Source organism: Centrocercus urophasianus, unplaced genomic scaffold (genome assembly GCF_019232065.1).
Source record: "Centrocercus urophasianus isolate 14NV4802_14NV808 unplaced genomic scaffold, USGS_Curo_1.0 seq_18, whole genome shotgun sequence".
Lineage (NCBI taxonomy): Eukaryota > Metazoa > Chordata > Aves > Galliformes > Phasianidae > Centrocercus > Centrocercus urophasianus.
Window position 1 is genome coordinate 20,006,126 of NW_024884733.1, and position 15,844 is coordinate 20,021,969.

The 15,844-nt window shown below is 50.4% G+C and overlaps 1 protein-coding gene across 7 annotated transcripts in view; it reads left to right on the plus strand.

Moving 5' to 3' along the window:
• The window catches only part of RNF220 (ring finger protein 220), a 155,991-nt gene that overhangs the window by 91,921 nt on the left and 48,226 nt on the right, over positions 1-15,844 (plus strand). For 6 of the 7 annotated variants that reach the window (XM_042819103.1, XM_042819104.1, XM_042819099.1 and 3 more), the window contains exons 3-5: positions 5,037-5,082; positions 12,110-12,205; positions 15,052-15,094. In XM_042819103.1, coding sequence (XP_042675037.1) covers positions 5,037-5,082; positions 12,110-12,205; positions 15,052-15,094 — 185 coding nt within the window. Of the gene's footprint in view, positions 1-5,036; positions 5,083-12,109; positions 12,206-14,812; positions 14,877-15,051; positions 15,095-15,844 lie in introns of those variants that run through there. The other variant, XM_042819105.1, reaches the window with a different exon arrangement.

Below are 15,844 nucleotides of genomic sequence, written 5' to 3' on the forward strand. Positions count from 1 at the left end.
GAGGGGAATCGCCAGGGCAGCGCTTCCTCCCCATGCACCCCCCTTTTCCCCGTCACTGCCCTCCTCCCCCTGTGCTCCTGTATCTTAAAGAAGGAACAAGAAAGCTAATAAAGTCATGTTATTAGAGTCTCGCCAGAGGTGACCCCTGGAGGCATAAATCCACGCTTGGAGATGCTGGGGACAGGTGCTATTAAGTGCCTGGCCATACTCTGTGCAGCGGGATGGTGCCTCTGGGCTCCTTATCCCCCAGCAAATCACACTGCTGGGATGGGGTCAGTCCATACAGCATGGAAGGTTTGCCTCGTCCCCATACAGAGTGTCCCATGCTGCTTAGTAGAACTGCTCCGTATCAGAGCACAGTTCAGGGATCTGGTAGCCAAATTTGGGATGCAGGCACATCTGTAGGTGTCCGGGAGCAACAGCTGGTGAGTGACACTTGGACAGGACGTGGGACCAGCTGTCATGCTGTGCCATGGTGAGGCATTTTGTCACCCTCCAAATATCCTGCAAGCACCACCTAAAGCCCACATGCTTGGATGGAGTTTTGTCATGCTCTCTACCCACCCCGTGGCTGTCCTTCCTTCCCCACCTTGTGTGTACAGGGGGAAGGATGCCCACCCAGACCCATCTTTTCTGCACCAGAAAGGCTCAGAGCATCCTAGGTCCACACCTACCACTCTCACTGGTGGAGAACCATGGGAGAAAGGAGGGAATTTATGAAGAGAGAAGGCTGTTTATTAACTAGTGAATGTGTGCTGTTGATGTAGTGGATTTATCTTCTTTCTCCTCCCTCTGATTTGTGTCTCTGCCCCTTGCCAGAGCACATTGATCACAGGCAAGAGGGGCAGGTGCCTGTCCTGGTCCTGCTTTGGGTTCCCCATCCTAGCACATCCCTTAAGGATGCAGAGCAGCTCCATGACCTGGTGTGAATGCATTTCCATTCTTGTGGACCAGACATCTCCTCATCCAAGCAGCACTCATAAGGCACTCTGAGTGCTCCTGGCAGTGCTGCAGGCTGGCAGCACCCAAAGCCCATACCCTAACCCCAGGGACCATCTGTGGGACCCATGGGGAGGAGGAGGAGGCAGAGGGGTGCAGCACTCGACAGGGGGCCCAGCACTGGGGGCTATACACAGAAACCAGAGGTGAGAAATAAATCCTTGGCCGGTGATTTTCCCTTGAGCGATGCATGCCTTCTGCAGAACCTCTTCTGAACTGCCATGTGAGCTGGGAATAATTAAACACTCATTACAGCCAAGGTAGAAAAGAGCCCCCCGGATCAATCTCACACATGACCTTTCCCTCCAACTTCTCTCTTTCCAGCCACCTCCTTTTCAAATAGTGAAATGTTTCTCCATCCACCCCTCACTCTGCATCACCCCTTTATTACCCAGAACCTGCTGAACCCCACGAGCAGGGACAGGGCAGGCAGAGGGTACCATGTGCTGGGGTCCCCTGCTCGTGGCAGTTTGTGTTCCTGTTGCATTCCTGCTGCAGTGTCACCTCCCAGCTGGGCACTGGGGCTCGCAAATATCGACTGGGAGAGCACTCCGGGGGCTTTGGCTGTTTTTTCCATCGCTCAGCCCCTTTCGCCATAGGATGCAGAGGATGTTTAAATCAGTATTTGGAGCAGGTTAAACACCCCGGTGCCTTCCCCCTGACAGCACAGATCACGTGTGGCAGCTCCGGGGAGCTGTCACCCACGGCTGGGTGAGGGTTTGGCCTCATGTAGTTTAAAAAAATATATAATCAAACCCTCATTTCCTTATTTAGGCTTCAAGTGACACTTCCACTTATTTAAACTGTCGTCCACAAAAATCCAATTCCCTCTCTGCCCGGCTGCTGCTGATTCCCTGCCGGCATCTGTTCTGCACAGCTCTGCTGCTGCTACTCCATCCCGAGGCTGGGAGCCCGAGCTGCTGGAAATAAATTATGTCCACTGGATTGTTTGTACAGAAATACATCAGCTGGCCGCAGCGTGCTCCTGGCTTTGTGGGATGTCACGTGGGAGCTGGCCACGCTCCAGCTGGGGCTGTCACATCCCGGGGGCTGGTGAGGGTGTTTTGGGGATGAGATGCAGGGATGGGAAATAGCAGGTGCGTGCTGGCCTCTATGCAGCGTTGTGAGGCATGAGCACAAGCATCCCTGCAAAGCCACCAAGCATCTGCATGCATGGCATCACAGAATTATAGAATCACCAAGGTTGGAAAAGGCCTCTAAGATTATCCCGTCCAACCCCAGCCCACCATGCCCACTGACCACGACCCTCAGTGCCACATCCCCACGTCTCTTGAACACCTCCAGGGACGGTGACCCCACCACCTCCCTGGGCCTCCCTGATGCCAGCACATCACCGCTCTTTCTGAGAAGCTCTTCCTCATGTGCAGGCACATGGGGCAGGAACACGGGCTCCCAGCTGGAGAAGCAAAGCCATCGGGGCAGAGCCAGGCTGCCCGAAGTACTGCCTCTTCCCAGGATGTTGCCTTTCTTATTTGGTAGTTTGGGGGGTGAGGGTCCCTAAAAGGCAAAGAAGTTGTTTTGCTGTAATGAACTAGACAAACAATTCCCCAAATAGATTAAAACTAACTGTAACTTATAAAAGTGGGTAGTAATTATATTTTATTAGCTAGCAAAACACCATTTTTTTATTTCGTAGGATAATTCTGTGTAAATCACCTTAATTAGAAGTGTCAGAAGAGCCTGTGAATATCGTACTTAGTAACTAATTTCCTATGTACAGGTTATAATTTAAAACACATGGATCACTCGCTGAGTGGAAATATGCTAGCCATGAAATAATGTGGGGAGTGTTGGGGTTATTACTATGTAAATGTGTAATCATTTCAGACCACTGCAGCCTGGCTGGGTGATTAAAGAGAATCCCAAGGTCTCCAAAGATTGTGCTCTCTGCGAGAGCCTAGAGCAAAAAACTTTAAAAGGCACCGAAAAGTGTTTGAACTTTAAAGGTCTTGATTTCCCTTTTACCATTTTTAATTTGTCCGTGGTGTTTATGGACGGGAAGGTTTCTCTTTGCTGACGGCCCCTCCACTCACAGCCTCTTCCCAGCACAACTGCTGTGGAGCAGATCTAAAAGTGGTTGTCAGCACTGCTCCTCCCAATGAAGAACAGTACAAACAGAGCCCTTCCCCATCAGTCCCAATGGCAGCCCATTGACTGACCAAAGAAACTCTTCCTGGGAGCTCCACTTTCCTGGCACTACAGCCATTGCTGGGGGGAATTAATGAGATTCTTCCTCTCAGCCTTGGAAAGGAATAATTTTAAACACCTTTAACAAGAAAAGGGAGGAAATGAGTTGTTGTTGTGGGTTGTTGGGTTTTTTTGTTTTTTGTTTTTACTTTAACCCAATGATTGGTTTACAAAAGAAAAAAAGCGTTGTTTCACACTTTGGGCAATTCAGAAAATGGAAACATCGTGGGAGGTGGAGGATTTCAAGTTCAATTTTGGCCATCATCAAGGCTGAACAAGTTCTATCTGGCATGAAGGCAAGAGGGAGCTGAAGATGGCATTTATGTCCCAATAGAAGTCCCAATTGCTCGTACTGGGAGCAGAGATGGGAGTGAGCGGCAGGGCTGTGGGACCAGAGATGGCCAGGCTGTGGGATGGGATCGGCAGCACACCATAGGCTGCAGCCACACTGGATGATGGTTGTGATGTCCTCAAAACACGCAGTACTTGTTCATTCTGAGCATCACATTCTGGGTATGCTCATGCAAAAGCAGCACCTCGCTGACCTGAGGGCCTGGAGCAGTGCTCTGCCATTTGGGGTGACACAGTGGGGAGAGATCACCGCGGGTGTCACCTCACTGTGGGGCGGTGGCACTGGGAGAGGAGGGGACTGTAGCCCCGGGAGAAAGCACCTTCCTCCATCCCTTCTCATTTCATAACACCCAGCCATCTGCCAAATCAAGGCAGATTAAAGCCAGCCAAATTCAATTTCTCCCCGCTGCCACTGCAGCTCGGCATCTGGGGCTAAAGTGTCCCCGACAAAGCGAACATGACAGGCACATTGCTTTTTTGTCACATCTAGTACCATGTTGATCTTCTAAAAGTCTCATAAAAATTTATTGATGTCTCCCATATTGCTGTGATTGAGAAGAAAGGAGCGTGTGTGTGCGGCACGGCGCGTGCAGGGGGGGGGGCACGTGCGTGTATTAATGCTCCTGAAGTAGATCTGATTTGATATGTCTTGTTCTATTGTCAGCATCTGTTTAGCGAGGCTTTTTAATACTTTCTGGCTGCCGATCACTCATCCTTAGCCTGGGATGCAGGCTTGCATACAAATTTTGTTATTAAACACAATTCCATCCCTCCCTTCCCAGCCCCCCCCCCCGCCCACCCATCCATCCATCACCTCCCCAGGCTCAGAGCATCCAGCCTGCGCCGTGAGCACCGGCACTGGGGCTGGCAGCATATTTCAAGCTCCTTTTGCCTGCTGCAGGTGCTTTGCATTGACAAATCGAATCACGGGGAAATCATTTATTTCCTAATGCTGTTTGCAGCATGTTAGCGGGAGAATTTACATGAGAGAGATTACTTTAATAACCAAAAAATTACAGCGCGGGCCTCCCCGCCATGTCGGCTTTGATATGTAATTGTTTCAAGTTTAACCTGTCTGGAGGGGGGAAGGTGTTATTAAATCTGCAGCATCTCCCGCTGGCGAGGGCAGGCAAGGAGGAGCGCTGCTCCGGGGACCTCCTTCCCTGCTAAACGGGGAGCAGACTGGCTTCACAAATCACTCCAGCCTGCGGCGGCAGCAGCGGGGATCTTCGTTCCCCTGCTCTTTACACTGATTTATTCCCCCTCTGCTTCCCATCCTCCTGTTTTATTGTGCCCGGCCCCATGCAGTGCTCACCACCTTCTCTGTGGCTATCATCCCATTGCCCCTATAGGCTCACTCCCCATTTTTCCCCAGGGTGGAAGAGCTCTTTGCTGTTGGAGATCCCTTCCAAGAGCTCCCCACACTGCCCACTGCAGTGTTTTCGTGGCTCTGACCCCCTTCTCTTCTCTTTTGGCAGTAAGAACTCCATCCTGAAGGATGCTATGGCTGCAGGCACCCCCAAGGTAAGTGAGTACCTCTTGAAATGTTTTTCCCTGGAGTGATGCACTTTATTTCCCATCACCTTCCCATCCCACTCCACTTTATGTTCCTTGAGGGTGAGACCGTCCCAGGAGCCAGGCTAGCACAGGGAATGCTCTTCCTGTTCCTGTTCCTGTTCCTGTTCCCCACCACATCCCGTGCAGCTGAGGAACGCTGGAGTTGAAGGACCCAGAAGGCTCCAGGATTCCAGATTGTGTCTAATGACAGCTAATGAGAGCTGATCACACGCATACTGAGCTCAAACTGTGAAATCATGCACGGGAGCTAAGGGGCCAGAGCCATATGCCAGCTCTGGAAGAGGGAAGCGGGGCCACCTCTAAGGGATCAAAGCACACCCAAATCACTAAAAGACCATTTCTCAGATGGATTCCCCCTCCCATTCCCTCGGCTCAGCAAGCCCTGCTTGCCAGGACCGAGATGCATCATAGCATCACTGCTGCAGCATCATCTGTTAATTAGCTGCCATTAAGATGATGCTGCAGCAGGAAGGATCAGTGCTTGTGCAGGCAAGTGGCTGATAAGGAGCTCCAGGCCCTGCTTGCCTATTTTTTTCTGGATGCTTTGGATATCTTTTGGAGCAGCTGGAATGCAACATGGGGGTCACTGCCTTGCCAAGCACATAAACTCCCTGCAACCCCCCAGGCCAGGGGCTGGGAGGCTGTGTGCTCCTGGGATATGTCCCAGGCAAACTCAAACCCAAAGAGAAAATAAAGACCCAGAGGGAGTGTGGTTGCCTTTGGGCATCCTGAAGGAGTGAAAGGCACCTGCGAAATAACGTCTGTGAGGGAGAGGGACGGGAGAAAAGACAAATGAGCTGTTTGGAGGTATACGCACCACACGAGTGGCAGCCAGCAGATAAAGAAGAAGGTCCATCTCTCGGCAGGGCTGGGCTTTTGAAGTTTCCATTGACAAAGAATCCCATTTGCCTTGAGCGAGGGGATTAAACTGGGACTGGAGAGTCGTTCTATGTAAAGGAGATCAATCGTCCCCTGTCACCACATGGATCTTTTCCCTTTGCCCGTCACGTCTGGGCCTAAGAACATTAACTTCAAGAAGCCACGAGAGCAGGGAGGGAGAGGGTGAAATCAGGAAATCTTTCATTCCCTTCTCAGAGAGCTTGAAAGCCTCTCAGCCCAGGAGGATTCATTATTTCTAGGTGGTTTTTGCTGGGAGACAAGTCCTGTGTGGCACGGACAGGTGATGTGCTGACCACCGGGTGAGCTCGGTGTTAAAGTCCTCTCTGTCACCACACAGGGCTCAGAGGATGAGGTGCGAGTCAACGCTGCTCCTTCCCTTGTGCCCATCGAGCCATTGGGATGCAAATTCCCTTTGAGAAAGCCCATTCCTTCCCCATAGTTACCCCAGCAAACATCTCTCCCTGCCGGTAGCAGTAAGCACACATCCCTCGCTTCCTGCTCTCCTGCCCTCAAGAGCTGTCACTCACTGTGCTGGGTCAATTTTCATGGCAATATGTCAAAGAAAATCCAATCACTCAACATGGGATGCGATGAATGCAGGATTATTGTATCAAGTTCTTCTATTATCAGGGCTGACTGAGGCACTGACGGCCAAACAAGGGCTGCGAGATGGGGACTGCAGACGATCCGTCTGCCCATGCAGCAGCAAAATAGGGAGCTCCAAAGTGGTGCCTTCGTCCTCATGTTGTTGAGAGCCCAGATAACTCCGCATGTGTGTCTGAGCTTTGCAGAAGGCAGAGGTGCAAAAAAAAGTGCTAAAAACCCACCTGCTTTGCTGTAGAAGAGGTCTTCCCCATGCATAGGAATTAGAGAGAGCCCTGGTTTCCCTGTGGCACTCATCTCTGATGACAAGCCTGAGACATCAGGATGGATGGGAAAAGAAATCCCATTCCCCAACATGAGCTGGGTGTTGGTCAGCAACTTTTCACATCATTTTGGGTCCTTATGGGGAAGTCCAACAGCAGAGCCACTCGGGAGGGCACGTCCTGGAGATGTGTCCCAGTCAGCCATCCCCCAGACCTCTCTGAGCCCAGAGTGTCTATGCAGGACAGAAAGGCTGACTGTTCTGGCTTGTCCTTGAGAGGTAATGCTGAGAGTCTTGCACCCCCATGTGCTCCCAGTTACCTGAGAATGCTTTTTGCCACTGTCTGGCTATGACTCTCCCTTTGTGGGTATAGAATCAGAGCATTGTGGGAAGGGACCCTTAAAGGCCATTAGTCCAACTCCTCTGCAATGAACAGGGTCACCTACAGCTCTATCAGGTGTCCAGAGTCTTATCCAGCCTGACTTTGGATGTCTCCAGGGATGGGGCATCCATTACCACTCTGGCCAACCTGTTCCATCATCTCAGTGGGACATTTAGGGAGATCTCTCCCCCTAAATTTCAGCGTCTTCCTCTTGGCCATACATGACGGCAGACTGCCTTTCCCACCAAAGCCCAGCTCATGTGCCAGCTCCCACCACCAGCAAACACTCCGGGTGCTCCCAGACCTCCGCTGTGATCCCCCACCCACCCTGCAGTTTTACAGCTTGGCTGAGCAGTTCGAGAGAGAATTACAGCACCTAGAGGGAAATTTGACCACTAAAGCCCTCCAAGGAGAAAGAGCTTTGAAACAAGCGAGATTTGGAGCCTGAAACCCTGACAGAACGGCTGTGCTAAGCCCTTGCCAGCTGCCTGACTGGAGATGAAATTTCTAGCACGATCATTTGACTTCTCCATATCATGTCTGGTGGTAGGGGCAGGGGCCAGTGTTGGGGCCCCAGGGCTTTGACTCCTTCTCTTGTGTCATGAGCTCGCTGTAGGGGCTCGGGAACGTCACGCTCCTCCCTGTGCAACACCAATTTACGAGGAAGGATTAAAAAGCCAAATCTGAATGCCGTGGCAAGGCTGCAGCCAAGGTGGGGACATGGGAACAGCCTACAGATCTGTGAAGGAGGGGAAATTACCTCGGGTGCGTGCCGGCTGCCAGCTCAGGGTGACGAATACCAGAGCCATTCCAACACAAACCTCCAAGAGGTTATGTGCCATAACACAAATCAGCGCTGAACAAAGCCCCTCGCTTTGCTTGCGCTGAACATCTGTGCTGGAGACACAGCACTGGGCAGGAGGAGCACACACAGACTTGGTCTGGGGGTCGTGTCCCAGCTCCAGAGCACAGATCTGTCCCCTCCATCCTGGCTGTAGCCACTGGTGGCTCAGTGTGAAGGGGTCCCCTATCCTGTGCAGTCACATCACCGAAATAAATCAGCAGCTCCCTGCTGACACTGTTATTTCTGCTCACTATTCACATCCTTCCCATGTTGAAGCTTTCTATCCCCAGTTCCATCCCACCCAGATAAAAGCCACCACATAATTTCGCCTTTCGCTTGCCTGGCAGCAAATGTGGACCCTCCAAAAGCTTCTAGGAAAGTCAGCTTTAATAGTAGCATCTTTTTGTCAGGGATCCTCCAGCAGCAGCATAACAAATGGTGAGCAGAGGGAAGGAGGAAAATCGCAGCCAGGCCTGGTATCACTCATTGCTTTTGGGTTACAGTTCCCAAGTGATAACAGCTATTAGCAACACTTTGACGGCTTCCCTACCGTGGAGGGGAGGGCAGGAGACAGAAAACATGTCAAGCCATCACCTCCATGTTAAGTGATAAGTACCTATTTAGGCGGCAGAGTTAAAGCCGAATGCATCAAGCAGGGAACACTTTGTGCCAAAATAAAAAAAATAAAATAAAAATAAAAATAAAAAAAAGGTTATAGATACATAGAAAGCAGGGTTGGGGTATTTGTTCTGCTGACAGCAGCGGTGATGGATTGTTTAAGAAAAATAGACTCCCCGTGTTTTTCCAGGGCTGTCAGAAAGCCGGAGCCCAGCACTTTAATACCCTCGAATGACCAGACTTGAAAGGCAGCGGGATGTCAGCTGGGCTGGGTCCAGCTTCCATCCCTTCCTGCGTGATGGAGGCAATGCCATGCACCTTTGGTTGGTGCCAAACCTGCCCAGCACCAAACGAGGAGAGGCACAGCAGGAGGGGCCGCAGGAAGGAGCGAGCGCATGGCTTGGACAAGATTGATGGCCTCGTTGCCATTAAGAAAAAAATTAGCCGGTGGCGGCTATCATATTAAAGGGTGAAGAAGCCGTGAATTATTTTCTTAAAGATCTTATCACTTACAATGATAATTTTACCTTCCAAAAGGCCACTTTTAATGAGGCGAGCCAGGCAAAAAGTCATGATTTAATGCCAGATTTTTTTTTCCAAACACATTTTACTGCTTTTTTGTCCATGTTTAAAAAGCGCCGGTGACCTTTTTTTATTTAGCTTGCCCCAGGTGTAATGCTCAGGCTGATCCTCTCAGGGTTTATAACCTCCGCAGAGAGTGCCTTTACCCAATGGAGAGATGATTTAAAGGGGAGGGAGAAATATGAGGCTGCACAGCCGCTCACACATGTGTCCTCAACGCGGGGAGCTGTGGTTTGCCAGGGAAGGGGCAGCAGGAGATGAGGATGCTCTCTCCCAGTAGCTCCAATCTTACACTGGCAACCAAGGCAGCAAGCAGCTCCTGTTTTGGAGTGAAAAGTTGGAAGAGGGCTGGAGGAAAAATGCAAAGCTGCCTTCACCTCTACAACTGTCTTCCCAGATGGTGGTAGTGAGATGGAGCAGGGCTCTATCACTGCCTCTACTCTGCTCAGTGCTACCAGCTTGGCCACAGCCACTGGGAAACAGCCCCAGTGCAACAGTCTCAGGGCAAAGAGGCCAAAATCAGGAAGGCAGAGAAGCTGGCCAACTGCATTAGTGGACTAGATGCCCTTTAAGGTCCCTTCCAACTTGAACAATTCTGTGAAGTCACCTTTTCCTCCAGCACCTTACCCAATGCCACAGACCTTAGGACTGCCTTTCCCCTGCCCCACGCTGTCCCACCAGCATGGGCCAAAAGGCAGAGTGTGCCACATCGCCAGGAAACAAGAAAAACAGATGAAGTCAAGCCTCCTAACAGCAAAGTGGAAGTGTGACTTGGCATCACTAACGCCGTGTTTAACATGCCGGCGAGGTATTTAGAATTGAAGTGCTTGCACACAATTTAAAAATAGACAGTTTATTAATCTAAACTGCAAGTGTATGTAGAAGAGGCCCCAAGATTGACATCTTTGGGATTAGTTTAGCCCTGCGTTTTTCCAGAGGTCATCGCCATGGTGCTCAGGAGGTTTGTGGAATAAATGGGGCCGGCGTTCTTCCCGGGACCACACGCTAAAAACTAATACATAACGTTTAATTTACTGTCTCCATAGCTAGCCCAACCATTTTTCACATAATAATATTGGATTAGAGCTACCAGGAGGCTGAGGGGGGAGAGGGAGGTGGGAAGGATCTGTCTGTCTGTCGCCAAAGAATGGGGAGGTGGGTGGTTTTTCCCCTTCTCTAGACTACACTGGAAGACAAAATGTATTTAACCCTCCCAGCTCCGCGTGCTTGGTTTATTAGTGGGGAAAGGGCAGCAACACTGCTACAACTGGGATGTTGCTCTGGAGCCCTATTCAATGCCCACACTGCCCTGCTCTCCTCTCCAGGAGGGCTGTCAGAGCCCAGGGATTGCCTCCTGCTGACCAAATGGATTTGTGTGCTGAGTCATCCTTCCACTTGCTCGTATCTTTCCAAAAAAAAAAGCACATTTTTTCATGTTTCATTTCAGCCCAGAGGCAAATGTTGCTGGAAAGCTTGCCTTTCTCCAAGGTATTATGCTTTTTAATAATGTTGTCACCACACTTGACCTGTCCAATTCAGATGATATCTACACTTCCCTTCGCAAACATACACATCTCCGAGCAGTCATTTATTGTTGGATCTTGCCAGCTGATTCCTGGAAACAAACATCTGGAGAGCCAAGCTTACAGTGTATATCTTTTACAACGTATTGTGCTACATTTAACCTAGTTTAGTTAATTTCGATTTCAAATTAGAATTTTAAATTGGATTTCCCCCTCTAATTCTTCCAATAATAAACTTGACTCACAACTCAGCATACATTTTTTTAAATGCTGTCAAACTCCTGCAGCAATTTCTCCTCTCAGGTTCACTGCATGTAGAATTTGGACTTAGCTACTGTTGACTTGAAGTTTATCAGCGATTTCTTAGGTCTCAAATATCACTGATCTTTTTAACCTTCTAAAAGGCCTTTTTTTTTTTTTTTTTCATGTGCTACTTATTAAAATAAATAGCATCGTTACAGAATGAAGGGTGGCTGTGCTGCCGAGGTGCTGAGAGCTTTAATGCAAAGCTGCTGAGAGATTTAGTGCAACTTGCAGAGACAGATGAGCACATGCTGGCACTGCTCCATGCCAGCACAATGCTGCATTGCCATATGGTTTTTGTGGATTTCTGGGGTGTTTTTTTTTAACCAGGGGACTCTGCTGGATCCCCCATGGCATCTGCAGGGCAGTGCATGGCTGTGCAGTGCTCTGACACTGCACGTGCAAGATGCTCTCCAGCACAGGAGGGGCACACGTTGAGCAGCACTCACTGGTGTGGCTATTTCATTTCCTACACGGGCTGGGCAACCTCTGTGGTCCAAAGATGCATTCTTGTAGCTCATCTGTCAGATGGGGCAGCGGACGGTTGATAGGAGAGAAAGCAAATTTTTAAGGCAGTTCTCATCCGCTGAATCACTTTAAATTGCACATCCAGGCTCAGCTGGCCGTCCCCTTTGGGCTGTGCTTCTAAAACCAGCAGTGCATGTTGCAAATAGCATCAGCTCGACCCTGTTGCTCAGCCAGCAGACCCACCGGCCTCTTCCAATGGGATCACTTGTCACTGTCTGAAGGACAGTTGTCCTTTTGTTGCCTGATGTCACTGCACTAGGCTATAGCAGGCCACAGCCCCGCAGCCCAGCCCCAGGCAGGGCAGGCGATGCACAGCATGAGAAGCACAAGGCCAGCCTCACATTGCTCCCCATGCCCTTGAGGGCAGCTTAGTCAGGGGCAGAGCATTGGACGATGCTCACAGCATGAATTTCTCCTTTCTCTCACAGTCAATTTTGTTGTCGGCTTCAATCAAGCGGGAAGGAGATTCTCCAACAGCATCACCCCACTCCTCGGATGACATCCATCACTCAGACAGATACCAGGTAAGTAGGCAGGCACCGTCCTTGCTCTCCACTGTATGTGGGAGCCAGCTCGCCCCAGCAGCTCTCCATCAGCTCCGCATGCCTATAGAGCACCTTGTCCCTCACATGGCCACGCAGGCGTGCTTTTGTCTGCACAGTCCTCCCAATGCTGGCTTTCAGTCATAGCTTTAAATCTTCGCAGAGCTTTCTGCTGCGTTACGTTCATCATCTCTGCCGTTGCCATGGCTGTGTTTGTCATTACTTACTCCGTGCTTTGTGAAACTTTCAGAGAAGTGATTTTTTTTTGGAAAGCAGTGAATGATGTCAGCCTGCAGCAGGCCAGAGCTCTCCATTTCACTGGTGTACTGCTGCCCAGCAAACGGACTTGTGATTCCAACTTAAATGTTGGCAGAGCGGTGCCACCATGTTTTATAACCCTGCAGGTTATATAAAATAAATAAATAAATAAATAAATTCTCTACCCAGAGGAGTAGCAGGTTTAGACCTGCTGTGACACACTGAGTAAAAGCTCTGGGAGACAGAGCAAGAAAGGAAGAAGAAGGCAACAGCCAGAGTGCAGCTCAGCTTGTTGGGGATCTGTCTGTGGTTTGTGGGCAGGCTGGCACACTTGACTCCTGCTCAAGACACATCCACACTGTTTGGCTGCAAGCGTGTGCTCAGCCACTAGCTTCAACAAAGCTCTGAAAGGCAACAGGAAAAATAATGGTAGTCTTTAGCATAGTGCCGAGCATGCCTTCAGCTACCATGGGGAGAGGCTGGGCGGGCTACAGCTGTATTTGTGTCAGGCATAAATCCACCACCCTATGTGCCATTCTACCCCTACACCCTGTCCTATGTCCATGGCCCAGTGTCCCTCACAGTGATGTCCTGTGCCCAAGGTCAAGCCGTTATACATCAGCCACTCGACAGCAGCCCAGTCTGCATCAGTATCAGCAGAAAGAGAGCTGATGACCATTCTGTGTGCCCAGCCCAGCAGCCCCAACTAAAGCACGTGCTCTAGAAGATAGGTCCTATTAATAGCAGCAAAAAATGTGCGCTTATTGCCCATTATTCTGTTCTCTGACCTATTTATTGGCTATATTACCAAATAAAGACAGATCCTCCATTGTTTGCTACATACTCTAAGGTACCCTTCAGTTCTAATGTTGTGTCATATCACGGTCACTTCACCCTCATATGAGACCTGGTACAAAGTAAGAGCAGCAAACCCCACAGAAGATACGGAAATGCCTAATACAGGCATTCCTGCTCTCTTCCCTGCTTGCTTTTTTAAGGCTAATAAATAAATAATGTTCTTTCCAAAAGGGTGTGCAATTGCCTTTTGCAATGTCCCCCTTTGCTCAGGAGCACCCCTCCCCCCCCCATTTCTCCAGATTTCAATCTCTGTGAACTTGGCGGTCCCTTGCAGTCCTCTGTTCCTATAAATTTTTATTATGTCATACTTGAGGACAAATATTCTCAGCAAAAGCCCCCTCTATGTGCTGAGTCTAGTGAGTCTCTAATGTGTTTTAAGTTTGTGAGTATATTTTATGGAGGGTTGCAGCCCTTAATGCAAATGCGTAATGGGAGCTGTAAGTCTGCACTGCAGGGAGAAAAGACCTCTGGGGCCTGATTTTCATTTATGCCTATGCTGGCTGCTTTATGCTCCTCAGGCAATGTAAAGGGACCTCAGAGTGGGTGCCAGGATTGTGTAAAGCCTCAGCCTATCCTTAATAAAGTCACAGTACGAATGAGAATTCATTCTTCCTGGCTTACCAAGTGAAACATTCAGGAAGCAGAGCAGAAGACTCTCGTGGTGACTTTAAAGCTGCAAAATTTAGCTTTCCGTATGCAGAGGTGTGCTAGTATTATGAATGCCTCTTGTGGGGATTTAATAATAGCAAATATTCATTGTATTAGCAGCATGCTAAGACGGGAATCATTGGAGTACACATTTTCAGAATCCCTACGGCTTGGTTTTCTTAGTCCTCATGCTTATTTACCACGGGGACACTTGGGGAAGAAGGAGATCTGTGAGTAGGAGCGCTGCAGGAATGCTGGCTTGCTCAGTGCCTTCCTCCACCAAAGCCTCAGTGGTGAGCGCGCCTCCTGAAAGACAGCTTAATTAATTGAAAGGGTAGAACCCACAATCGGCAGCTTTGATTTTGTAAGTAAGCGCCCTATTGGGTAAGGACCCCTTGTGTCCAGTTGCTCCTGGGCTCTTATTGGCCCTGTAGCACAGGGTGCCAATTGCCCCTGGGTTCTGATTGGCCACTTGCCCTTGGGTTCTACTTGCACCCGATCTCTCATTGGCCACTCACGCCGGAGTCCCACTCGCCCCTCATCTCTAATTGGCCAAACCTCCCTAGTTTCCTACCGCCGCTGAGCTCTGATTGGCCGGGGCTCGCCGAACCTTGCTGCCGCCTGTCGGTTGCCATGGGAACTTCCTCTCCTCTCCCTGCCGCTTTCCCGGTGAACTTTCACCCGCTCGGCGGCGGGTCACATGACCGGGGCCAACATGGCGGCGGCCGCTGGGGGCTGATCGGCGGCGCCTGCCGGGCCGCGCCGTATCCGCCCGCATCCCGGGCCACGCGGGGGGAGCCGCCCCGGGGCCGCCGCCTCGTCGCCCCGCCGGCCGCCCGCGGCTATGCAGAGCGGCAGGAGGGGGCCCGGCGGCGGGGGCCGGGAAGAGGTGGGTGCTGGAGTTGGGCCGGGGGGGGGGGGCGGGCCCGGGGCCGGTGCGTCGTCCCGAGGATGCGCGGGGCGGGGGGACCGGGCCTTGTTTACGAGGCGGGGGCGGCTGTTGACATCCGGCGGCCGCGGGCCGGGGGCGCTGACACGTGTCCGCTCTTGTCTCCCCTCTGCAGACCTTCCTGCGGGTGCGAGCGAACCGGCAGACCCGGCTGAACGGTGAGTGCGGGCCCTCCTCCATCCTCCCGGAGCGGCCCGGCCCCGCTTTCTGCCGCTGGGGTCCCCGCACGAACCCGCGGCAACCCTGTGCACTCAGGCTCCTGTGGCACTGCCCGGGTCCTGAGGAAACTTTCCAAGTTGCGGTGTGAGCATTGCTGTATCTGACGTCACCTTCCGTGGTTTTGGGTTCTTGAACTCCTGGTTGCAGCCTGTGCGTTACTTTTATGCTTGAGTTTCTGCGTGTTGATAACAGCAAGTAGACAAGGTTATCTAGTGAGAAGTGCTTTAGTATTTAGAAAAACTTTATTATTTAGGCTGAAGCTGAAATGCTTCTCCCAGATTCGGAGGAATTGGAACTTTCCTGTACAGAGTAGCAATAATTGGTCATCTGATTTTTCTATGGCCTATATGTGACCCGTGTATTTTGTATGGCCTGTAGCCAACGCAAATTGCAGCGTTCAGATGCCATTCAGGTGCTTAAGCTGCCAGGTGATGCGTTAATATTGAGCTTCCTGCTGTGGTTGTGTAGGACAGAGTGGGGTTTTAAAAAAACTTAAAAAAAAAAAAACAAACAAAAAAAAAAAAAAACAAAAAAAAAAAACCTTCATCTTAACCAAATAACAAAAAGCTTTATATTGTACCAGTACTGGAGTAGTTTGCTTACATTTGAAGTACTACTTCTTGTATAGTCTTCTTAAACAAGTTGAAGTTTTATTAAGTTACTGACCCAATGTCTTTGATAAGAAATAC